At 37.9% G+C, this 26123-nt stretch overlaps 3 protein-coding genes across 14 annotated transcripts in view; 1 reads left to right on the forward strand and 2 right to left on the reverse strand.

Moving 5' to 3' along the window:
- LOC107553489 (serine/threonine-protein kinase MRCK alpha-like) overlaps window positions 1-4620 on the reverse strand; it is a 79657-nt gene extending 75037 nt beyond the window's left edge. For 6 of the 8 annotated variants that reach the window (XM_016235710.1, XM_016235713.1, XM_016235708.1 and 3 more), the window contains exon 1: window positions 3473-4619. In XM_016235710.1, the coding sequence (XP_016091196.1) occupies window positions 3473-3650 (178 nt within the window). In that variant the 5' untranslated portion in view covers window positions 3651-4619. Of the gene's footprint in view, window positions 1-3472 lie in introns of all 8 variants that reach the window. The other 2 variants (XM_016235707.1, XM_016235706.1) reach the window with 1 other exon arrangement.
- Window positions 4621-8439: 3819 nt separating this feature from the next.
- On the forward strand, window positions 8440-10358 carry LOC107553491 (left-right determination factor 2-like). The gene is made up of 4 exons (XM_016235720.1): window positions 8440-8744; window positions 8910-9153; window positions 9266-9505; window positions 10034-10358. Exons 1-4 carry the CDS (start codon window positions 8477-8479, stop codon window positions 10356-10358), a joined length of 1077 nt encoding a protein of 358 aa, XP_016091206.1. The 5' UTR covers window positions 8440-8476.
- A 2376-nt stretch (window positions 10359-12734) lies between these two features.
- On the reverse strand, window positions 12735-24849 carry LOC107553490 (heterogeneous nuclear ribonucleoprotein U-like). Of its 5 annotated transcripts, XM_016235719.1 has the most exons (14): window positions 24253-24849; window positions 22163-22268; window positions 20975-21089; window positions 19195-19268; window positions 18942-19081; window positions 18762-18861; window positions 18541-18653; window positions 18181-18444; window positions 17401-17520; window positions 17027-17324; window positions 16615-16884; window positions 16281-16525; window positions 13591-13689; window positions 12735-13393 (listed from the first exon to the last, which is right to left on the reverse strand). In XM_016235719.1, exons 1-14 carry the CDS (start codon window positions 24577-24579, stop codon window positions 13343-13345), a joined length of 2322 nt encoding a protein of 773 aa, XP_016091205.1. In that variant the 5' UTR covers window positions 24580-24849; the 3' UTR covers window positions 12735-13342. The 5 variants fall into 5 exon arrangements, with proteins under 5 accessions (XP_016091205.1, XP_016091204.1, XP_016091202.1 ...); XM_016235718.1 differs by lacking the exon at window positions 22163-22268 and having other exon boundaries at window positions 24159-24848; XM_016235716.1 differs by lacking the exon at window positions 22163-22268 and having other exon boundaries at window positions 24132-24848.
- Between the last annotated feature and the right edge of the window lie 1274 nt (window positions 24850-26123).

The raw sequence follows: 26123 nt of genomic DNA on the forward strand, positions 1-26123 counted from the left end.
AAATATATTAGCATTGTACAATGTACTTCAAAGTTATAATAACAACAATAATAATAATATTCTTTATAATAAAATAATTTATTTAAACATTGTTTTCAAGGAATATCATGTTTGTCCATGTTTTAACTTTGCCAAAAATAAAAGGAGTTGTACATTTTCATTTTAAAACATTAATTAAAATGTTCAAGTGTGATATAGGTGATATAGAGGTGTACAGCTTTATTTTTTATTGTTTTTTTTCAGAAGGGAGACTTCAATACTTTTATTAAAATGGTTTCAAGTTTGTTGTAATAAAGGATTTGTTCACTCAAATAACTTGTTCTTGTTCTTTTAAGAGTCATTGTTACTGATAAGAATTATTGTTTAATATATATACTGTGATAACCGTGATATTTTCTGAGACGATTATCATACCGTGAAAATCTCATACCGTTACAACCCTACTATACACCAATGAAATTCACTTAATTTTATCACAGCAACATGTCCAAAAACTGTGGTATGTACTTTTTTTTGCAAGTGAAAACTATATTTTCACTGGTCAAAAGACTGAACAATATTTTCACTGGTCAAAGGATTCCATAAATTAATCCAATTTGGTTTTGTACTGACAGTGCAAAATATTCTGTATTCCTGTAGGTTTTAGTGAGGGAATACCTGTTTAACATACTGCACTGCTTAACGAAAGCATCATGTGGGGAAACCCCGGCAAACCATTCCCCCAAGCTACCTCCAATCTTCTACAGGGTCAGTCAAGGGAAAACCAATGAAAAGTGAAGTGAAGTGACATGTGGCCAAGTATGTTGACCCATACTAGGAATTAGTGCTCTGCATTTAACCCATCCAAAGTGCACACACACAGCAGTGAACACACACCCGGAGCAGTGGGCAGCCATTTATGCTGCGGCGCCCGGGGAGCAGTTGGGGGTTCGGTGCCTTGCTCAAGGGCACCTCAGTCGTGGTATTGAAGGTGGAAGAGAGTGTTGTACATTCACGACCTGCAACCTTGGGTTACGAGTCCAACTCTCTAACCATTAGGCCACGACTTCCCCAAAAAAAATACACATCTTTGCCAATTGGCCCTAGATCCATTTCAGTGAAAAGCCCAGAGACTCTGCATGAATTCACTCTTTCACAATACAAAATATAATCAGAGCAATACAATATGGCTCTGGGTCACTGGTCTAGACTTGGTTGGCAATGGAAGGGAAGGAAATACGAATGAATCATTCATTATGTGTCTCGCATGGTTATGCATACATTTCTCTAGAGGACTGGGACATTCCAGGGGGTTTTGCATATAATTGCAACTTAGCGGACTTGTCCCAACATAGATGTGATTCTCATTATGTTGTAGTACACTGTGACAGCCTCAAGGCTCCAATTATGATCTGTCAATGCTGAATGTAGAATCCTCATCACTGTTCTTACCTATATCATCAGCGGCTGATGCATCCTCAGAAACTGACAGACGCTGAGGAAAACCAGAGCAACTAGCCAAATTTATCCCCTCATTGCCTTTTGGTTACAAAGTTACGCCAGACTTCCAGCCTCCTTTTTGAAATACAAACGCCGTAAAAACTGTGTTAGTGTGTCATAAAGAAGCAAGACACGCAGTCCCTTGTGAAGCTAAATTTGACCTCAGTGACAATAAACTGTGCCTTTGGTCTCTGTGCCAATGACGGTCACAGCGGCGTACATTAAAATGTGAATGAATGAGTGAGTGTGTGCTAATGAGCTTATGAGTGAGTGACCAATCCAGTCAGTTTTTAAATAGTCAAGTCCACAAAGGGCACAAACACTATGCGCAGCCGTTTCCCCATATGACATCATGTGTCCAGCGGCGTTTCCTGATAATGCCCTACTGAGACTCCCCACAGGAAAAGGGCACTTACACTTTTTTGCATAAGCACACATGCACAATGACACACAATAGCTCTATCTCAAAAACGTCCTGACCTGTGTGACAACACTGACCAGCACTGCCATCTCTATGGGCCTAACTAAGTCACTTGAAGGCTTGTTTGATTTGCATTTTCATTAAAATCACAGGACCAGAGGATTGTAAACAAAACACCAAACTAGGCAGGGACTGTGCTGTGAATTGGCACTACATTCAGACGGTGGCCAGCGAATCTAAAGGCATGCTGTTTGTTGCATTCTATTCAGTTACATAACATGACAGTTGATTATGCCAAACTTTTTTTTGCAGAGATAGAAGGCCATTCCTTCTGCTCCATCTTAAGCTAGCAATAAGATAATTTACAAATAAATGTTTGCATCTAAATGGTTCTCATCTAAATCATTTCAACAGTACTAGTTGTTTTCGATGTGATACTGACATATGTATGTAACTTCTTACATCTTGGATGTAAGAAGTTTGCTCAGAATGCTCTGCTCCATATCCCATACCATCACTCTGAATTATGCTGTTGACTTAGGCTGTGTTAGGCAAGGCAAAGTCTAGACAAGTTTATTTATATAGTACATTTCATATGCAGTGATAATTCGAAATTCAAAGTGCTATATATTTATATTAAATAAAATATAAATATAAAGTAATTGAAATTTTTAATAATTCAAATAGTAATCATAAATAGGTTCATAAAAATGAAAAATACAATAAAAAGCAAAAGAATAAAGAAACAAACTAATTAAAAAGAAAGAAAGGTGTATATACATTAAAAGGAATATGAGGGACTTAAAATAGACAGTTATGTTGTGTCTGTAATATGTTTTTTTTTCTTAGATTAACAATTATGCTTTGTAAAGTGCCTTTACCACCAGCTGAAAAAAAAACGGTAGGCTATATAAAGTAAACATAGTATTAATAGTAAAGCGGTCAATTGCGTGACACAGCTAGTCATGTGATTTCAACATGCCGGCGCCCATGAGGGGCAGACCCGCGTCATGTAGAACAAAACAGCTTTTTCTTTAAGACTGATTGCTCGAGTCTTTGTCATTTATAAACTTTAAAACATTAAAGAGTGCACCTTAAGCTACTGTCCGATAAATAATGTATAGCCATTTAAAACATGGCTAAAACAAAATAAACATGAACAATATGTAAAGAACTGTCAAGCCATCAAAAAAAGAGCCAACATGCTATTCTGCTGCCGAACAAGCACACAGACCATAAATAAATTAGTTCGTTTAGCTGTGGCCCATGTCAAAATGAAAGCCCACTGCACTGTATCCACCTTGTTTGAGCAGTAAGCAGGAAGACTCATTAAAGGTGAGCTTCACATTCCACATTCATGCACAAACCAGTCCAGCGATGATGTCAGCTTCATTTCTGTTTCCCCCTCAAAAACAACTCAATGAGTTTAACTTTAGTCTGTTAAACAGCTGGCTAACGTCAAACAATAAAACAATAGTTTGTTTGCCTCTCGCATGTCACAGTGAATCGCTACACAACTGACGTGTGGGACGCCTGAAAGACAAGGCGTGCAGTGCGTGAAATATGCCTTACCCCAGTCTAGGAACTCCAGGATGTTTTTCTCTCTTCTGAGGGGAGAATTATTGCACTCATCATACAGGCAAACAAGAATATCTAACAAGGTCTCCACGCTGAAGCACTGGCCGGTGGACTGAGACGGGCCATCTAGAATCAGCTTCTCCAGCTTCTTCAAACGCACCTCTCCAGACATGCTTTCAGTTGCTGCTGATGTCTCACAGTATGGTCAGTATTTGCTCCCACGGTAGCAAACGGGACCGGCCAGTGGCACACTTGCGTGAACGCTCCGGAAAAACTTAATGGCTCAGAAAATATTGTCGAGCCTAATCATGGTCCCTCTCGCACCGATGCGTCCATATCAATCCACAACATCATGAATTCACAGTCCTTAGATGTAAAGAACTTACAGCCATCGACCCTGCCCTGGCCGGTGGATTTGACGTATGTAACCTAGGCTTAGGCTATGTATTCCCGATTTCAGCTTCCCGTTTGAAGGACACTTTTCACAAAACAAGTCACCAAAGAAGTTTAAAGCAATCCCCTGAGATATGGTGATATCTGTGGTTATCCATTATGCAGTAACAAAAGCGCATCAGCAGCACGAGATCTGCATTGCTACAAAGCCCCATATGCCCCTCCTCTGGCAGGACTGCGAAAGACTTAGCAAGCTGGTTTTCCTTTAAATTCCTCTCTTCGTATATACGAAACGCTGGCGGAGGGAGCTGTTATAAACTGTTATGCACTTGTCGAGAGCAGCTTCGCGGCGAGGGGCTGGAAATACGCGTCCCCCTCGTTCATGTCAGTTGGAGGACTCCGCGACTCCGCGGCTCCGCTCCCGGTCGCCGTGTGTGTGTCTCTCACAGCTCGCTGCTGCTGCTGCTGCTGCAGGCAAAACCCGACATCATCATGGCGACCGTCACGGCATCTGCTGGCTGCTGCAGAGAATGGAGGGATATGCTGGAGGGAAACAGCAGAGTGGTGTATGCTAGAGAAGAGTGTGCGAATTATCCCCCAATTATTCGTTGACCTTCAGGGGGTCGACCTTTTTAGGGGATTTCTGTTAGCAATTTGCTATTGAGATTCGTTTCGCGCAAGCCAAATGGTCTTTTAGCGCAGTGCGCTAACCGTCAACTGTTTTAAAAATGACAAAACACTTAAGTTTTCTTATTTTTGCTTGTGGTAAATAAACAATCATGTGAAAACGGCTGGACTTTTTTGTTGACGTACGTCAGACAGTGACGGAAAGAACAACGTACTGTTGCTATGGTTACCAATGCAGGCAAACGCGACTTCTGTTCTTGAGCGTCTTATCGCACTATTTGTAGACCTACTCAAAACTTTTTGTTTCTTTTGGTTATTCATAAAATGCATTTTAAGTGTGTAATATATAAGAATACATATTTTTACAAACATTGTTTGGAGTTCATTGGTTTGTGGTTAATTCCCACCTTGAAAGTATATGGAATTCGTATGTGTGTGTGTGTGTGTGTGTGTGTGTACGTGTGTGTGTGTGTGTAACCATATTTTGGGGACAAATTTGTACGTGTGTGTGCCTACTTAACCATATTTTGGGGACAAATTTGTACCCAAAAGTGAGCTAAACCTGACAAAATCTAAAAAAAACTCCATTTGGGGACGTCCTCATTTGTAAAACTGGTATAAAAATATATTTAAAAAGTTTTTTTAAATTGAAAAAATGCAGAAAGTTTTCTGTAAGGGGTAGGTTTAGGTGTAGGGTGATAGAAAATACAGTTTGTACAGTATAAAAACCATTACGCCTATGGAATGTCCCCATTTAGATAGCTAAGGAAACGTGTGTGTGTGTGTGTGTGTGTGTGTGTATATATATATATATGCGCATTGTTAATAGTGGTGATGGATGACTCATTCACTGAAAAACAGTCATGTCTATTGAATATACATCATGGCTATGTAAGCCAAAGAATTACGTTTTTCCTCCCATTTTCTTATCTTGTGCATCTTATTTCTTGTGCAAAAGCTTTTTAAAAAACTAGCACGTTCGCCCTCTTGTGTCCAATATTCTGCATTGCAATAGCAGTGCGGGATTTAATCAAGTGCTTCTGAACTCCTCGTCTGGACTTATTCGTCCGTGGTTTTATATAACGTGTTTAGAGAAGCAGCCAGATATGCTTGTAAATGTTACATTAAAGTTTGTATTTTAAAATATCTTAGTGCTATCTTATTTGACAACTACCTTAAAACTATGTGACTAGATATATAGGATATGCTAATCATAAAAGTGAGATATAAATATACAGTAACATGTTCATATATTTATGCTTCCTTTTATATGTCCTAAACACGCAAGCTGTTAGCAAAACATATTTGTCACATCAAACGAAAATGCAATAGCACAGCTGTTCACGTTTGAGGACATGCCATCTTCTTTTCTCATAACCATTCTTCTCTAAATCTGAATCTGACAATTGCCACACCAGGCCTAATAAGGTGCTAATCGTGTCTTTCATGTCAAAACATTTGATGTTAGAACCAAACTGCGGCAGGGTGCAGAGAATGTTGAACAGGAAGTTCACATTCAATTATTAATTTCTGTTGACCATGAGAATTTGTTTCAACAATAAACATCCTTAAGCGTTTAAATTAAAATGAGCAATTTTCAGAAATGACCTGCATTATGATCTTAATCGCTGACAGAAATAACACTGAGTTTTCAACGCAGCAATATTTACAGTCGTTACCTTTATGACGTCGCTATAGAATTGTTTGTTGTTTTATCAAACCGAGGCGCGCGGGATCCGTTTGAATAGAGCTGTCTTTCGTATGTAGTAGAGAGGTGTTAATTAGCGCATGTTTTGTTGATTGGCGTGCACCTCCATCCTTTGATAAAGGGATATACTACCCCTGAGAATTAGATGGTACTTTTATTGACAAAGGGCCTCAAAATAATCGACAAGGGAAGGACAGAAGACTGACAGAAATCACACAAAGATCCAGGACTTCAGTTTACTCATGCATGGATCATGTGTATTGTACAAAATGAGTCAAGCAGGGCCCTAGACTGAGGATTGTTGCCCATTCATTTCACAGCTAACATGACTGTTAAGAATATAGTTTAAAATAAAAATTTAGCATGTATATTATTTATTATCTTTACCTGGGTTTATTTGTTCACATTTCAAAGTCCAGATTTGCAGGATGGTCCAATAATATATATATATATATATATTGCCCTTCATAAGTATTGGAACAGTAAAGACAAAATTGCTCTGTTCGCTGTGGAGTCAAGAAATCTATAAATAAGATTAAAAGATGAATATGAGACAAAACTACAGAATGTCACATTTTATTATTGGGTGTTTCTACACATAAATGTTTTACCAGCTAAGAAGATCAGCACTTTTACAGTTCGTCCCACTATCTGATGAGAGCAAAAGTATTGGAACAGTTGCCTCACATGTCTTTCTAAGTGATCAGCTGTATCCTGTTGCATTACTTGTTCAGTTATTAAAAGCAGGGAATGTGTCGTATTAGTTATATACATTGCTTTTGCATTCTGAGTCTTGCATTCGATGACGACACACACAAACCAGGATGAAGACGAGGGGGCTGACTTTGAGAGAAAAGCAAGCAATTTGACAATTTGAGCTATAGCAAAAACAAAGGGCATGAAGAAATTAAGAATTTGGAAACCACCGGCAACATCAGCAACAACAATAACCTGATCAGTTGAGAATATATATATATATAGGAACAAGGGTGCTACATCAACATGCACATGCAAACTGGAAAGGAGGGTGCGTTCTAAGTTCACTATGTTTGGAAGGTCATCTGTAAATCCACACAACAAGAACATCATGTGTCAGCGATAAAGATAATATTAAATGCAAGTAGAGCACATAATCTACATTCATACTAAATTATGTTTACTATATTATCACCTATACCCCAAAGAAGAGACTATCTATCTATCTATCTATCTATCTATCTATCTATCTATCTATCTATCTATCTATCTATCTATCTATCTATCTATCTATACATGTCTGCTTATCTATCTATCTATCTATATACATGTTTATCAATGTATCATCTATCATCTCTTTATTAAAATAAATTTCTATCTATCTATCTTATACATTTCTATCTATCTATCTATCTATCTATCTATCTATCTATCTATCTGTCTATCTATCTATCTATCTATCTATCTATCTATCTATCCATACATGTCTGCCTATCTATCTATCTATACATGTCTGCATATCTATCTATCTATACATGTCTGCATATCTATCTATCTATACATGTCTGCATATCTATCTATCTATACATGTCTGCATATCTATCTATCTATACATGTCTGCATATCTATCTATCTATACATGTCTGCATATCTATCTATCTATACATGTCTGCATATCTATCTATCTATCTATCTATCTATCTATCTATCTATCTATCTATCTATATATCTATCTATCTATCAATATATCTATCTATCTATCTATCTATCTACATGTTTTTCAATTTATCATCTATATATCATCTCTTTATTCAAATAGATGTATAGCTATCTATCTATCTATCTATCTATCTATCTATCTATGTGTTTATCAATTTATCATCTATCTATCATCTCTTTATTAAAATACATTTCTATCGATCTATCTATCGATCTATCTATCTATTTATCTATCTGTCTATCTATTTATCTATCTATCTATATGTTTATCAATTTATCATCTATCTAGCATCTCTTTATTAAAATAGATTTCTATCTATCTATCTATCTATCTATTTTATTTAAAGGTTATTTGAAATCGTATTAAGTTGGACATTGTGCGTTCATTTCTCCGATGAATCGTGGCTTTCATGTATCACCTTCTCTCTGATGTCAGTCACCACCCCTTTGTCAAAGTGCGAGCAACTGGGGGTCTCATGTTCGCATATAAGGACGGGCCGCTGTCAAAGCAGAGTCATCTCAGGCCGAGAACAGCAGCAAAGAGTCCGAATCTCTCCAGCACCTTCACGCGGAAGATGTCTTCAATCCGTGCCGCGTGCCTCCTTTGCGCAGCACTTTTCGCAATGGTGAAGGGTTTCACCCACGAAACCATGAAAGACGCTATGCTGAAGAAACTTGGACTTAGTGAAGTTCCGAAAATTCACAAGCGGGATCTGGAGAACCTTGTGATTCCAACGCACATCAAGAACAAATATGTTTCCATGCTGAAACTGCATCACGCCAGAAAACGCCGCTCGCTTCCGAGTTTAGCCGGCATACTGAGGGGAATCCCTGGCAATGCAGGTAAGATTAATACGCAAAATGAAAATGCACATGATATGAAATGAAATACTATACTATATTTTAGTGCCGTGGAAATGAACAATTAATGCTACTATTTTCAAAAATGAATTTTCAATAAGCAAAATGTAAATATAGTTTGTAATAAATCGCTCTCGTCTATTCCAGACATCTCTGGTGAATTTGTATATTCTGACACGACACGTCAACGCGTGGTGTTTGAGATGATATCAAGGATTCCGGAGAACAGTGAAGTGACCATGGCAGAACTAAAACTGTTCAAGAAAGCCCCACACAAGCGCTCCATACCAGAGAGAAAGGGCCACAGACCCGTCAACAACGCCCGGGTGAGCATCTACTGGGTGGAACCTCTGAAAGACGGGTCAAACCGATCTTCACTAGTGGATTCCAGGTAAGCAGAGACGGCCACAGACAGTCGTTATTCTTTCTTCATTATGCTAATTCCACTGCTGACTGGCCTTAAGGAACATGCATGCTAATTGTCACAACCATTATCTCCTCAGGTTGATTCCCATTCACGAAACCGGCTGGAAGAGCTTTGATGTGACCCAGGCGGTGCACTATTGGTCGAAGAGCCGAATGGAGATGCCCATGCACCTGGAGGTGTGGATCGAGGGCGAGAGACCCGGCAGTTACGCGGCAGAAATGGCCAAGTGTGTCCGTTTCACAACTCAAGATCCAAACGACAACACTCTTGGAAAACCCGAGCTTGTTCTTTACACCCTCAACCTCGAGGAGTTTGGGTAAGCGTGGCTTCATTTCAAAGCAGCATTATGCTAATAAACAACATTTATTTCTTTATTTTTTACTGGAGTACCTTGTATTATACACATAAAAGTCTGAAATATCTTCAAATATGTTTTTGTTTCCTTGAAGTAGGCTACTTTTACCTCATCTTAATGAAACGTAAGCCTATTTATAGGCTATGCACAATTTGTCATATTTACAACAAAAAAAATCTATAAATAAGATCTAAATCATAATTTTTTGGGGTTATTTATTTAAACTTTATATATATTTTTAATAATTATGGCTGTGTACCTATATGTAGAAATTCAAAGTTAGTGGAATTTTTCAAAATGTGAATAGCCTACTCAGAAGAATCACTTTATTGTTATCCTAATTAAATATACATTCAAATGTGATTTATGTGTAATATGGGCTCTGTGGTGTAAAGTGTTACGGAAGGAATTTCATAAAAATACAAATGTGTTTCATTTAAAACGTACAATGTGTTAATAGCCTATTCTCTTATATTATTTACGTTGCAGGTCTAGTGGAGACTGTGAAACCATAAAAGACAGTGAAATGTGCTGCAGGGAAAAATACTTCATCAATTTCCGAGCCTTGACTTGGACCCAATACTGGATCATCGAACCATCCGGGTATCAGGCGTTCCGGTGCAACGGCGGCTGCCGGCAGCCCAAGCGTAACTACGGTTACGGAGAGAGGAAGTGCGCGGTTGTGGAAAGCGCGCCGCTACCGATGATGTATTTAGTGAAAAAGGGAGATTATACTGAAATTGAGGTCGCCGAGTTCCCAAATATGATTGTAGAAAAGTGTGGATGCGCAATGGATAATATTTCAGTTGTATAAATATGCGATTCGCCATCGACCACGTGACGCAATGTACTTAAAAGCTATAAGGCGAAGAAAGGGTGTTGGCAACTTAACCCTTATTGAGATACCTCAAGCACTTTGTATAAATTTGTAAATATTGCTAAATTGATATGCATTTATTTTTGCATTTGTATATGATGCCATATGAAATGAAAGACTGATTTGTAAATGTTATATTTTCAGCAGTAAATAGAATGGTTTGTTGTATATGTCAACATGTTGACTGAATATAAATTAAACTATTTTTCATTGAAGTGATTTTTCTTGGTCTTCGTTTGCAATTGGCCACATGGAGCACAGACATAAATGCACAAGGCAGTTCTTCAATCAGGTTTTCAGAATCTCCATGATTGTTTCATGACAGTAGAATTGACCAGAGTTGTACTAGTACAGTAGTACTAACAATTGCATTTAAAGGGATAGTTCACCAAAAAAAAAAAATTGTCATCATTTACTAACCCTGAAGTTGTTCCAAACTTGTATGAGTTTCTCTTCTGTTGAACACAGAAGATATTTTGAAGAATGTCGCTAATCAGAAAAGTGCTGGTAGCCAGACTTTCATTGTGAGGAGAAAAAAAAATGCTGTGGAAGTCAATGGGGACTAGCAATGTTTGGCAAATATTTTCATTTTTTGGTGAACTATTCCTTTAAATAATTATACAGTTACAGTTCTAACTACTAAGTGATACTAATGGAAATATTTTGCATTTAGGGAACAGTTCTGGGAGAAAACACAATGATTTATCTAACAGGTTTATTACATTATTTAATGACACATTTCTTTACATCATGAAACACTTTTAACATTCATCGTTGAAAAATCAAAGCCAAAATACAAACATCATAAACTGTACCACCTACCATCTCTCAAGAACACATAATGCCACATTTTTAGTACAATTTATTAAAGAAATTTTTCATCCTCAAAATGGCATATTTTGCACAAAGGCTGTGTAGTAAAACAGAATAGTCACAAATCTCTCATGCCATGCTATCCAGTTAAAAATCACTTATTCTATTAAAGGACGGTCATTATCTCATCCCACAGGAAATCCTGACTTGAGTTACTTCCTGAAATAAGTTACTTTTACATCAATTTAAATGGTACACAGTTCAACAAAATATTCCACTTAAACTATTACATCATGATAAAATACACCAATTTTAAGTCAAAATAGCTGCCCTTTTTCTTTGGCCATTTGGCACTTTATAAGAAATATATTCATTCAAACAAATCAAGGGCCTGGCTTGATGAAAATTAGGACGTCTCACTGATGTGATATTATTGTGGTCTGAATGATGAGGTTATGTCAATTGAAAAAGAGTTAGTAAATCCAGTATGAAATTCTGATATGGCCTTCAACTATTTTTACCCACAGCTCACTCCATGTAACATTAATAATGCATTTGAGAATTTAACATATAAAAGAACTTGCTTATTTGCCGTCTGTTAGATCTAAAATGGTTGTCAAGGCCACCATTTGACAAATCAAAATAGCTGCCCTTTTTCTTTGGCCATTTGGCACTTTATAAGAAATATATTCATTCAAACAAATCAAGGGCCTGGCTTGATGAAAATTAGGACGTCTCACTGATGTGATATTATTGTGGTCTGAATGATGAGGTTATGTCAATTGAAAAAGAGTTAGTAAATCCAGTATGAAATTCTGATATGGCCTTCAACTATTTTTACCCACAGCTCACTCCATGTAACATTAATAATGCATTTGAGAATTTAACATAAAAGAACTTGCTTATTTGTCGTCTGTTAGATCTAAAATGGTTGTCAAGGCCACCATTTGACAAATGAATCCCAAAGGAAACTTTTTGGGATTCATTTGGGATTTTTTTTTTTCTATAACATCATTTTAATGTACACCAGTAACAGGTTAATTGCATTATTACACAGATTAATATAGCAGTCACTCAGTTAAAACATTACTCTTTGCATTAAAAATTGTGCAAAGCCATTAAAAAAAACAAAACAAGTGTTGCCACAAAATGTTACTCAGGATGAACAGTACTAGTAATCTTAGTGCACCATCGTTATGATGGAGTTATTGACAAAGCTGTGTTGATTTTACAAAGCTGTGTAAAGCAATAAGCACAATCAAGTGCTTAACGTCATGAATGCTTCATTGTGGCTTCTCTTGGTTTCTTAGATGACACAAATGCGTAAATTTATAAAGTAACTGACTAAACTGATTTTAAAAAATCTTTCCACTGTATGCCCTACAAGAAAAAAGCAATAAAGTATAGTCTGATGGTGCAGAATTAAGAGACAAATCTGATTGACATTCAAAGGCTCTTTGAAATGGATTGTTCAAGATATCAGTCAAAAGCCAAAAAATGTCACAGAAAAGCAAGCACATCATTTATTGCAAACCTATGATGTAACTGTTACAGTCTGGGCTAACAAATAAAGAAAAACATGAACCTGTAAGAAGTAAATATATTTTCACTCCTCCACTGAACATGACGGGCAGAATTGCTGTGTAAATATGAATGGTTAATGACAAAAGCTTCTAAAAGATTAAAGTTCACAGGGATTTTTAAACACCAACCTTTACACAAAAAAACTTGAAAAATAATAATTTACATTGAGTAAAAATGACATTTTACAGAATAAAATTCACAACCCTGAAATTCAAAGCATCCCTCACACAAGACAAATGCTGGGATTCCTGATATAACAATATATCAAAGCTGTGATACAAACTAAAAGGGGGAGGAAATACATTTTACAAAAATCTGAGAGAGTGAAGCAAGCACACATCTATGTAGAACGTAGACTGTTCACTTCAGTAGGCGGAATGTTTGTTTGCCACTTGCTTCTCTTATTTAAAAATGGACTTCCTTTAAAAAAATTATAATAAACAAGGACCGTAAAAGTGGATGGTTATTCAGTGGCTGTGCATTTCAGCGCACAAAAGCCATGAGTCTTTAATACAAATGCACACTTAGTAATATCCTGGGTGGTACTGTTGATTCCATGGCTTCTGGTTCCAGAACTAAAGGGTCAAAGAAAGTTTCATCAGTTAAATGGACTACAATTTGATTTTGTTATATAGTAATCTTAATATAACAGCCAATCTTATGATATTGAATAAGTTGGTTTTCTCATTGGATGTTTATGCACTGTATGGCTTATCTGTGACCCTTTAAAAAAATTAGCTTTCTCAATGAGACACATAATAGCTGTACATACCCCTTGTTGCCAGCTCTGGTTGAAGGCTTGGGCAAAAGATCCGTTTTTATTGCCAAAACCACCACGATTCTGCTGATGGCCTCCTCTGCCACGGAACTTCTATGAATGTTTAAAAATTCAAAATTACTCTCCTAGTCAAAGTCAAATTGAGGTTTCAGTAGCATTTAAAAGTTTAGTGTCAGTAAGAGTTGTTTTTTTTAAAGAAATAATTATAATGATGGAAAAAAAAAATCCAATAAATGCAAATTATTAACTTTCTTATGGAAGCTTCTTTCCTTCATGGGATAAAATATTTATCTAAAAAGAATAAGCTATTTAAAAATGCTGAATTAATGCTACTTGCTACTTTTGAGAACGTTCTCAGAACTGAGGAAAAACTGGACTTCCAATAAATGCAAATTATTAACTTTCTTATGGAAGCTTCTTTCCTTCATGGGATAAAATATTTATCTAAAAAAAATAAGCTATTTAAAAATGCTGAATTAATGCTACTTGCTACTTTTGAGAACGTTCTCAGAACTGAGGAAAAACTGGACTGGAAGGTATGAATTCAATCGCAATTCTGAGGAAAAAAAATCGGAATTGTGAGATGGCAACTCAAGAATTCTGACTTTCTTTCCTTGCAATTTGGAATTTACTTTACAATTCTCTCTTTTTTGTTTGTTTTGTTTGTTTCTGCCATTGAATAAAAAAATAAAGAAATATGTTTCTTAAGCGGCAAAAATCAGCATATTAATTTCTGAAGGGTCATGTGACACTTTGCCATCATAGGAATAAATTACATTTTAAAATACATTAAAATAAAATGCACTTTTTACTGAATTACTGTTATTAATTATTATTTTTACTGTATTTTTAATCAGAGAAATGCAGAACGTCTAATACTTTTCAAAAAGATTGAAAAAAAAAAAAAGAATTACCGACCCCTAACTATTGAACTAGGGCTGGACAATAACTCAATATCAATATGTATCGCGATATAATTTTTTTCAATAACGGTGATATGATTTTTAAACACATTTCCGATATACATTATCAGTGGTTCCCATACATTGATTTATTTGTGGTGTTTGACTTGAATAAACATGAGCTCTGCACGTTTCCTAATCAAAACACGTCTCGGGCGTTTTATTTGAATGTATTTCTGAAGGGAAAGGACTGTCTTCAGAAAAGTTCGATGGCATTTTCATTTGATCTGATAAAGAAGAGTTCTACGCTCTCAAAGCGCCTCCTGCTGGCAGGCAATCAGTCTGCATTTTCAATAAGCCCGTCTCCAGCAGCATGTTTTTGTAGTTGCCCCCCCCTTTTTTTTTTCTTCTGCAGCAACTCGGAGCACTTTTCATACTCTTTATACTGGCTAAAGCACATTTGTTTCAATCTATAAGAATAATCAGCCTACACTACCAGTCAAAAGTTTTTGAACAGTAAGATTTTTTGTGTGTTTCTTTTAAAGAATTCTCTTTTGCTCACCAAGTCTGCATTTATTTGATCCAAAGAACAGCAAAAACAGTAAAATTGAAATATTTTTTACTATTTAAAATAATTGCTTTCTATTTGAATATATTTTAAAATATAATTTATTCTTGTGATCAAAGCTGAATTTTCAGCATCATTAATCCAGTCTTCAATGTCACATGATGCAGAAATTCTAATATGCCAATTATCAATATTTAAGACAGTTGAGTACATTTTTTTCTTCTTCTCAGAATTCTTTGATGAATAGAAAGATCCAAAGATCAGCATTTATCTGAAATAAAACGCTTTTGTAACATTATACACTATTCCATTCAAAAGCTTGGAGTCGGTATGATTTTTTTTTTTGAAAGAAATTATAGAAATTAATACTTTTATTTAGCAAGGATGCTTTAAATTGATCAAAAGTGATGATAAAGACATTTATAATGTTACAAAAGATTTCTATTTCAGATAAATTATGTTTTTCTGAACTTTCTATTCATCAAAGAAACCTGAAAAATTCTACTCAGCTGTTTTCAACATCATAATAATAAATGTTTTTTGAGCAGCAAATCAGAATATTAGAATGATTTCTGAAGGATCATGTGACTGGAGTAATGATGCTAAAAATATAGCTTTGAAATCACAGGAATAATTTGCATTTTAAAATATTTTTAAACAGAAAACCGTTATTTTAATTAGTACAAATATTTCAATATGTTACTGTTTTTGCTGTATTTTGGATCAAATAAATGCAGGCTTGGTAAGCAGAAGATAATTCCTTAAAAACATTAAAAATCTTACTGATCAAAAACTTTTGACTGGTAGTGTATGTCAGCCTATAGTTTGAAGTTAAAGATATTAATATAAATTAGGTGAGTCTGAGACTATTACTTGACAGTGATTTCACATTTCTTGTTTGTATGAAGGCTAAACACAAATACAAGGTGAACATTAATTTATTTGTGCTGTTTTTATTTTTTTTTCCTAAAATATTATATGGTTTTATATGAGGTGTCACAGACTTGGTAAAATTAATTTTTCTTAAGTTTGTATGCACAGACATCGGTTGTGGGTGTTCTTGGCAGTTTTTACGAGTTTTTTTTTAATAGTGTTCATATCGATATCGGAATTATACCGTATCGACCGGAATATACCGTGATATAAATTTTGGCCATATCGTCCAGCCCTATATTGAACAGTAGTGTACTTCGTTACAAAAGATACAAACTAACCGGCTGGAAGTGTCCTCTGTTGTTGGATCCACCGCGGTGCATGTTACCTCTGTGTGCAGGCCCTCCGCGGCCCATTGCTCTACCTCTGCCGCCTCTAATGTGCCCACCCCTGGGGCCCATTCCCCGGCTGGGCATCCCACCGGCTCCACCTCGGCTATGGAACCCTCCTCGGAAGACAGGGGGTGGCGGCGGTGGTGGCATGTAGCCACGCGGGTGACGATTAAAACCTCGATGTGGTACTGGTACTAGAAGGAGAAAATACTATGTATATTTCTCAGTGTATATTTACCATGACAGCTCACAAAAAAAAAAAGAAATTAAAACACCCTCTTACATCCTCTGAAGTTTCCACGGGCCTGAAATCCACCTCTGCCTCCACGTGGGCCTGGACCACCACCCCTACCGAACTGGTTCTTAGGCCCTTTGCCTCGTCCACCTCCCTTTTTGGGGGTTATGGTGCCCTGGTTTGGTTTCTTTTCGGGTGGCAAAGCACTTTTACTCTCTCCCTTGTACTGCTCCAAGAGCTTGACGGCCTCCTCCTTCTGCAGTTCCACATAGGTGACCTCTGAGAAGCAGTCTCCTACCTCTGGCAACGTGTAGATACCTGTAGAGAGGAAAAACAATCTTTTGTATTCCTGGCGTTCCTACTTTGTGTGCCAGGTTAGTTTTTATTTCATTTAAACTATGCCGTTTTGGACTACAAGGAAAACTAGAAAGTGCAATGGTGAAATGACATCACGTCTTGCCTTTCATTTTCAGAACGGCATGCTCAGGTACATCTTTGCCATCGGTTTCTGCTTTCTTCTGTGTTCTCTCCTTGAAGGCCTCATCTGTTGGGAAGACCACTACAGCTTTGCGTTGGAAGCCAGCAAACAGACACATCTTCCTTCTCTGGGCCAGTGCAGACACGTTTGTCTGATCCAAGATGTAGTTTCTCTTTTTGCGGGCAGCAATTTCAATAAACTTGCCCAGGAACAAAGGAACACGCTGAGAGATGGCTGAGAGCTTCGCTGTGTCTTTGTTTTGCCTCTTCATGCTGCCAATCTGCGAGTCCAAAAAGTGAGATTAGACAAGAAAATAAGATTCAGACATAAAAGTTTTAAAGAAGAATGTTTCTCACCATCATCTTCTCCAAGATGGTGTTGGTGCCGAGGACATTGAACTTGCCAGGGTTCTCTTCAACATGTTTATTTACCCAAGCAGTTTTTCCAGATCCAGGAAGGCCGACCACGACGATCACCTTGAAACCAACATAGTGATTACAATCATGAAGACATGTTTTAAATGAAGCCTCTTATACTGATTTCTGATACAATTTTTATTTCAAAATCTAAAGAGATTCCTTTGATGGCAAAGCAGAATTGTCAGCAGCCTTTACTCCAGTCTTCAGTGACACATGATATGTCATTCTAATATGCTGATTTGGTGCTCAGGAAACATTTTATATTTTTGTTAATCAGGGTTGCCAGGTTTTCACAACAAAACCTGCCCAATTGCTACTCAAAACTAGCCTAATCACGTTCAGGGTGGTAAAATACACACAATTTTTTGGCAGGGTTCCCTGGTAAAATTTGCATTCCAGGGGCTAAATATCATGTTATTGAAATGAAAAACATGAAAGCATGAAAAACAACCCGCGCCAACAGTGTTAAAGTAGCCCAACTCTGCGTGAAAACCACGGACTTGGCAACACTGTTGTTAATGTTGAAAACAGTTGGTCTGTTTAACATCTTTGTGGATTTTTTTTTTAGCATTTTCTGATGAATAGAAAGTTCAAAAGAGCAGCATTTTTGAAATAGAAGATTATAAATTTATATTTGATAAGTACTAACTTTTGAACAATAGGGTATATTCGTGTTTCAATGTTTATAAAATAAAAAAATTAAGGGGGAAAAAGTACCTCACAATCTTTCTTGGTCTCCGGTCCCTTAGGTCCTCTGATACGCACATCCACAGGAATTTGCTGCAGGAAGGTGAAGCCCTCCACCTGAGGGAAGAATGGTGTCTCCCTCTGACCAAAATTGAACTCAACCGCACAGTTGTGGCAAAGAACATGGGGGAACAGTGTTTGCCCGGCCAAGGACTCCTTATTGACCTTGAAAGCCACACCAAGGTCCTTTCCATTTTTGGAGTAGGAAATCTCCACCTCATCTGCTTCGAAATTCTATGCAAGATAAAGAAACACACCAAAGTACATAAGAATATGTAAACTAAAAGGGAAAAATACAATCATTGTGTGAGAGTGATGTAAACAACTTACAATGAAGCAGCCGATGACATCATTTTCATCAAAATTCTCCCCATAGTCTTCGGTCACAAAGTTTGAAGTCTTCTTCCCTTTGCTCGAATAAGAGTAGGAATGCTCCCCCTCACCTAAAACAGCAACAAGTCATATATGTGTTTTTAGTAGATGAAATAGGGCTGTGCAATCATACACTGTGGCCACATAAGCACATGCTAATGTTAACCAACTGTGCTTACCCAGCAAAAGACTGCCATTAGCCAGGGACCAGCCAACATGGACATCATGGAAGTCCACGTTTTTGCTGTTTAAATGCTTGACTGGGATTTTCTCAGTGATCTGCAAAAGCAGGAGAAAAATAATGATTCAAAATGCATCACTTTCTCAACGATTTACATGAAATATGCTGTAGTACTCACCTTCATTTCAAAGCAGGCTTTGCCTTTGTTTACGCCATAGGAGGCACGGCCACCTGCCCAAAGGTAAGCAAAACTCTCCATGGTAAGAGAGGAGGCGCTGTACCTGTCCCGGGAGACTTTGAAATTAAGGTCACAGTTGTCTATGGAAACATTGAGAAAAAATATGCTTGTTAGTCCAAAAGCAACTTAATACGGTTATTAAAAGTTCACTACACTATTAGTCAACGTGCTTCTTAACACATAAAGCACTCACATGGATCCAGGCAGGCCAGAGTGTCGTCAAACACTTCATCTTCTTCCTCAAGAGGTGGCAGAGGAGACTTGGACCTGAAATACAGTTAGTAATTCATTAATGCCATGGATGAAGCAGGAGTGTGATGGACTGGGATGCTTCCCATGTCCAGGTGAGATCCTTCCTCATTGCCACAGCAGCGTCAACAGCAGATTTACATTACCTTACACTGGCTGCTCACAACATCTTATACTGTTTTGTGAATTCACAATTGTGAATGCAAAATTTACCATCATTGCTTACCAGTTTACCCCACGACGAAGCCTGAAAGAAAACTTGTTGGCAAAATAGAAAGCAGCAATGTTGTGCTATATGGAAAGAGTGTTGCCCTTTCCAACTTATCAGGTAATGGTCTGAAAAGGTCAAAGGGTATTTTTATATTTATATCTACATGCAGATCTTCCTGGAAAGGTCAACACAATCTAAAGTTCTTACTTCTTACTGCTGTTTCGGTCTTTACTTGCTTATACAGACTTTAGAATTTGTTCCAGATGATATTTTCTATTCAGCATAATCTCTGAAAAATAGTTTTTAGGGACATCTGGAGGTGAAATCTTGTCAAACTGTTTTCTGTAGCAACCAACATCATGTCACAGATGTCATGTCCTGTAACGAGGGGGGTCGTAAACAAGTCTTTACAATTTTTAGTGTAAGGGGTTGCTACCATTATAATGTTTTGTCAGGCCCCATAAATTCAAGTCAATAAACAAGTCAAGCAACGTCATTAGTAATTGGGTCAGATATTGCTACAATTTATTTGGTTCAAATAATAGCTTGGGGGTTTTCATGCTCGAGATCTTCCATTAGGAATTCAGATACATAAAAAAATATATACATTTTTGTTCCATATACTAAAAGAACATAAGCAGACTGAAACTTGTTTTTTTTTTTTTAAATCTAAACACTGGTTCACTATAGGCGAGCAGCACAAAAGCCAGAAAATCAAACCTAGGAAAATTACATGTATTCAATCTGCAATTGAGCACCACACACGTATAGAGAAAGAACATGCATTAGAGATGTAAACATATTTCCATTTCCTTATGAAATGTGAAGAACTGCAAACGTTTGTACTTACCTGCTGACCACGAATGAAACAGACTTTAAAAGGAAAAGTTATTACAGTTCTTTGGTTTTTCCAAATACACAAAACATTTTTACAATATAAAAATAAACAGTAAAATATTACATTTAACCTTTCAGAATTATAAAAAGAAAAAGGAAACAAAAACCACTCAAGGAAAAAAAAAAAAAAAAAAAAAGATACAAACGACGAAGGAACGTCTGAGGATTTAAACAACATTTTGGTTCATTACCATTACTTAACCGCCCCATTACGTCATGATACACGTTGCGATATAAACTCTACGTCGCTGGCCCTCCCCTGCCATGACAGAAGCCGCATCTCATGCTATCGTCATTGCTTTGTTCGCTGTCTGATTCGACACACGCGCATACAGTCAGCCTGACAACAGTGTGAGAGTGTGTGTGTGTGTGTGTGTGTTTAACAATAACATATTGTTTTTTCCATCAGAGCACTCTTTGAACTGTAGTTTCATGATCTTACTGAAGGTAAGGTGTTATGTATTAGCCAGGAATGACCCTCAACAAAGTTTTACTTTAGTTAAGAGGTAGATGAGGGTTGTATTTTTCTAGGTAAGGCATTGGCACTTAAAGCCAATATATAATATATTAAAAGTGGCACTTCGGGGATAATGAAGGCCATTGCTCCCATCCTTACCGGCTGTATTTGCTTTCTTCAATAAATTCAAAGTAGCCCCTTCCATGTTCCTCCCGGCGTCTCTTAACACCCTTCTTATTCTTCTGATCAGCACTGATGTCTTTGTCCGCATCCCCTTTGAAAATAAAACAAACAATAATGAAATGCCCGGACGTGTTGGACCCTGGGTTTTAAGGGTGGCCCACACGACAGGAGTGCTCGGACTCTACCAGAGTTACAAAATCAACCAACCACCTCTGATCAGACAGAATATTTTGCTTGGTTATGTCATTATGTCATTCAGGATATAAAATGCAAGCACTGATCTGATTGCATAAACCAGATCAGACAAAAACGTGGGTGGTGCAATTCCTATTGATTGTGTTTTAAAGTGCCTTTCTCTAAAATGTAATGCATTCACAGTCAAAAAACAATGAGTGCTTTTTGTGATATATACATTTAGCCTAATGTAGCTGGCTTACCAGCCAATGCTCACATCTTTGACAACAAATAACCGGCGAACAGCATCAACACGCACCATCCTGAACTGACCTTGCACGGAAGTAGATGGCGCCTTCTAGTAACCTGAACCGAAACTAACAAATGTCCCTGTCTTTCGACGCTTTTTGTAATTTCCCTCCATCTTATAATATTCCTAACCCTATCACCCGCTAAAAATGCATTTATTTCACTGTATCCCTCACTTTTTCATTGTCTGCCGCAAGGTATTCTGCACAGCAACTTGTGAGTCCACGCGAGGGCGACCCGCCTCAAGCATGCAGCGAGGCGATTGTCTAGCAAGCGGTTTCTGAAACTAGCTAACGTTAAACCGACCAAAAACAATGCGATAAAGAACAGAAATCCGTTAGTTGTAGATATATATATAATGTACCTTTAATCGTAAGAAAATATCAACAATAGCAACCAACCCCTAAAGACAATAGGCTCGCGCGGGTGATTAGATTGGCTTTGCTAACACGGCTAAAAACAAAGAAACCTCCAAAATCTTAAAACTCCAAACCACGAACTAGCGCGTAAACTCAAACCGACCGGATTAGCACGTTAGCTATCTACACAATAGCCACGGGTTAGCCACATATGCTAAACGATGATCTCACCGGCTTCAAAGCGCACGTGAACAGGATAACGTTACTCCCGGCGTTTCAACACAAAAAACCTCACCCTCTAATGGATGAGATTCAGGCTCACCATCTTCATCGTCGATTTTGTCTATGATCTCGTCGTCTTCGTCCTCCTCCTCCTCTTCTTCTTCATCGAGGGCTTTGTCCATTTCCACGCCGGCGTCCCCATCCTCCTCCTCTTTGCCCATTTCGTCGTCCTGACCATCACCCCCGTCTCCATTTTGCTCCTCGGCCTCCATGCTCTCGCCCTTTGGCTCTTCTTCACCCATGCCTTCTTGTTCGACCGCAACATCGGTTCCCTCGGCCACGCTTTCTTCCGTTGCTTCTGCCGCGGCAGCTTCTTCCTCTTCGGCCTGGGCCTCTGCATCGAGCGCGGCCTGCAGCCGCTCCATAAGCTCGGCCTTCAATCCCTTGTCGGAGAGATTGCGCTTCTTCAGCTCGTCCTTCAACTCGTTCACCTTAAGCTTTTTTACGTTGATTTCACTCATGTTGTCGTTTCAGTGTAGATGGACTATAAAAAACTAAAAGATTCGATCGTTGGAATATTGCAATCCAGGGAGAGCCGACGGCCGCTTTGCTTCTCTGAATTGCACACAGCCGCGGTGATTCTGCGTCTATTCACCGGCAAAATAATTCAATGGTGCCTTAGGTGCTAGACCCCTCCCAATGCAACAGCATCGAGGAAAATGGGCGTGTTCAACCGTAATGACCCTCCTAGATGCTTACGACCACAGAGACTAGGCTATTCATTTTGGCTCGTGAATTCAAGATAATTTACATTGGCATTGTGAAATCCTTTAATGAGCATTGCAAATTTAAATGCATCCTCATATAAACGATATAATGACCTTTCTAAATGTCACCCATATGAATTATATTTTTCTTTTACATTTGTTTTAAAATGTGGATAATAGTTAAATAACTCCCCCCTCCCCTAGTGTTTTTCATAAGCCTCTCAATGTTTACCCTTATGCCTACACGTTTAACAGGTTTCTTTTAGCCGGGAACGATTTTAAGGAAATAATTGTTTATTATTGTTAAGAATAATAATTGTTGGCTATGCAAAAAATGTAAAATCAAAGTGTTTAGTTGAATAGTCATATATATGTTCAAATATGATGCTGCATGTATGACAATCAATAGTTTTTCAACAATTAGTAACCCCCTCCCCATCTTTTGCCCCATGTTGGGGGGCCTTTTAGCTCAAATGCTCAAAAAAGGCAAAAAGGGGGATAAGGCTTTAATTGTTGATTAATGCACCTTTAACAAAACAGAAAAAGTATTTTATCTCAACACATCTTAATAGCTACACAATTTAAATGTTTTCATTATACAAATACTTAAAAAAAACACTAATTTCCATTTTACTCACTTCCACTAATTTTAATTTCTTTGCAGTGTCTTGTAGGCTACGGAAGTAGATGGCGCCTTCTAGTAACCTGAACCGAAACTAACAAATGTCCCTGTCTTTCGACGCTTTTTGTAATTTCCCTCCATCTTATAATATTCCTAACCCTATCACCCGCTAAAAATGCATTTATTTCACTGTATCCCTCACTTTTTCATTGTCTGCCGCAAGGTATTCTGCACAGCAACTTGTGAGTCCACGCGAGGGCGACCCGCCTCAAGCATGCAGCGAGGCGATTGTCTAGCAAGCGGTTTCTGAAACTAGCTAACGTTAAACCGACCAAAAACAATGCGATAAAGAACAGAAATCCGTTAGTTGTAGATATATATATAATGTACCTTTAATCGTAAGAAAATATCAACAATAGCAACCAACCCCTAAAGACAATAGGCTCGCGCGGGTGATTAGATTGGCTTTGCTAACACGGCTAAAAACAAAGAAACCTCCAAAATCTTAAAACTCCAAACCACGAACTAGCGCGTAAACTCAAACCGACCGGATTAGCACGTTAGCTATCTACACAATAGCCACGGGTTAGCCACATATGCTAAACGATGATCTCACCGGCTTCAAAGCGCACGTGAACAGGATAACGTTACTCCCGGCGTTTCAACACAAAAAAACTCACCCTCTAATGGATGAGATTCAGGCTCACCATCTTCATCGTCGATTTTGTCTATGATCTCGTCGTCTTCGTCCTCCTCCTCCTCTTCTTCTTCATCGAGGGCTTTGTCCATTTCCACGCCGGCGTCCCCATCCTCCTCCTCTTTGCCCATTTCGTCGTCCTGACCATCACCCCCGTCTCCATTTTGCTCCTCGGCCTCCATGCTCTCGCCCTTTGGCTCTTCTTCACCCATGCCTTCTTGTTCGACCGCAACATCGGTTCCCTCGGCCACGCTTTCTTCCGTTGCTTCTGCCGCGGCAGCTTCTTCCTCTTCGGCCTGGGCCTCTGCATCGAGCGCGGCCTGCAGCCGCTCCATAAGCTCGGCCTTCAATCCCTTGTCGGAGAGATTGCGCTTCTTCAGCTCGTCCTTCAACTCGTTCACCTTAAGCTTTTTTACGTTGATTTCACTCATGTTGTCGTTTCAGTGTAGATGGACTATAAAAAACTAAAAGATTCGATCGTTGGAATATTGCAATCCAGGGAGAGCCGACGGCCGCTTTGCTTCTCTGAATTGCACACAGCCGCGGTGATTCTGCGTCTATTCACCGGCAAAATAATTCAATGGTGCCTTAGGTGCTAGACCCCTCCCAATGCAACAGCATCGAGGGAACTGGGCGTGTTCAACCGTAATGACCCTCCTAGATGCTTACGACCACAGAGACTAGGCTATTCATTTTGGCTCGTGAATTCAAGATAATTTACATTGGCATTGTGAAATCCTTTAATGAGCATTGCAAATTTAAATGCATCCTCATATAAACGATATAATGACCTTTCTAAATGTCACCCATATGAATTATATTTTTCTTTTACATTTGTTTTAAAATGTGGATAATAGTTAAATAACTCCCCCCTCCCCTAGTGTTTTTCATAAGCCTCTCAATGTTTACCCTTATGCCTACACGTTTAACAGGTTTCTTTTAGCCGGGAACGATTTTAAGGAAATAATTGTTTATTATTGTTAAGAATAATAATTGTTGGCTATGCAAAAAATGTAAAATCAAAGTGTTTAGTTGAATAGTCATATATATGTTCAAATATGATGCTGCATGTATGACAATCAATAGTTTTTCAACAATTAGTAACCCCCTCCCCATCTTTTGCCCCATGTTGGGGGGCCTTTTAGCTCAAATGCTCAAAAAAGGCAAAAAGGGGGATAAGGCTTTAATTGTTGAAAAACGATTGATTAATGCACCTTTAACAAAACAGAAAAAGTATTTTATCTCAACACATCTTAATAGCTACACAATTTAAATGTTTTCATTATACAAATACTTAAAAAAAACACTAATTTCCATTTTACTCACTTCCACTAATTTTAATTTCTTTGCAGTGTCTTGTAGGCTATAAATTCGCATTTGGGCAGCACTGCCGTCTGCAGATTTAAATGTTAGTCGATGGGTGGCGCTATCTCATGATCAATCTCACTATATGGTAACCACAACAGTGTGTGATCTCAATTCCTTAGAGCAATGTCAAGTGGGTGGTACTACTGTACCGGAGAACAAAAAAGATGAAGACATAATGCAACAACAACCCAAGGATGAATAGGCTATAAAAATCTTCTTTTTTTTCTTCATATATGCCTTGCTTGCACAGTTTCCCTACAAGATAAAGTTCAAAAATGGGCATTAAAAACAACGGCATCTGACAGAACAGCTCGCGAGGGATGATTTAATTCAAGGACTTTTTGCATTTGCGTAAACAAAAATCAAATATTCACTTTTACTCACCGGAGTTCTCCAAGAACACAAAAGCACGGTACGCGAAATCACAGCATGCGCTACGAGGACAACGCGTCTCTTTCTTTTCGAAGTAAAGTCATCTTTTTTGCGTGAAACATTTATTATTATTATTTTTTAAGCGATTGGAAACTTGCTGTGGAGGACGCGTTGAGATAACGAATTTATTGAATATGAACAAAAAAGATGAAGACATAATGCAACAACAACCCAA

Source organism: Sinocyclocheilus grahami, unplaced genomic scaffold, assembly GCF_001515645.1.
Source record: "Sinocyclocheilus grahami isolate Dianchi unplaced genomic scaffold, SAMN03320097.WGS_v1.1 scaffold473.1, whole genome shotgun sequence".
Classification (NCBI taxonomy): domain Eukaryota; kingdom Metazoa; phylum Chordata; class Actinopteri; order Cypriniformes; family Cyprinidae; genus Sinocyclocheilus; species Sinocyclocheilus grahami.

Bases quoted from the DNA above. Each gene is read 5' to 3' on its own strand.
- LOC107553490 (XM_016235716.1), bottom strand. From the start codon at position 24,579: ATGAGTGAAATCAACGTAAAAAAGCTTAAGGTGAACGAGTTGAAGGAC. The intron at 21,090-24,131 runs GTGAGTTTTTTT...TTATTTTCAAAG, and splicing joins TGAATCTCATCCATTAGAGG to GGGATGCGGACAAAGACATC. The intron at 18,654-18,761 runs GTAAGCACAGTT...TTGCTGTTTTAG, and splicing joins TAATGGCAGTCTTTTGCTGG to GTGAGGGGGAGCATTCCTAC.
- LOC107553491 (XM_016235720.1), top strand. From the start codon at position 8,477: ATGTCTTCAATCCGTGCCGCGTGCCTCCTTTGCGCAGCACTTTTCGCA. The intron at 8,745-8,909 runs GTAAGATTAATA...CGTCTATTCCAG, and splicing joins GGGAATCCCTGGCAATGCAG to ACATCTCTGGTGAATTTGTA. The intron at 9,154-9,265 runs GTAAGCAGAGAC...TTATCTCCTCAG, and splicing joins TCTTCACTAGTGGATTCCAG to GTTGATTCCCATTCACGAAA.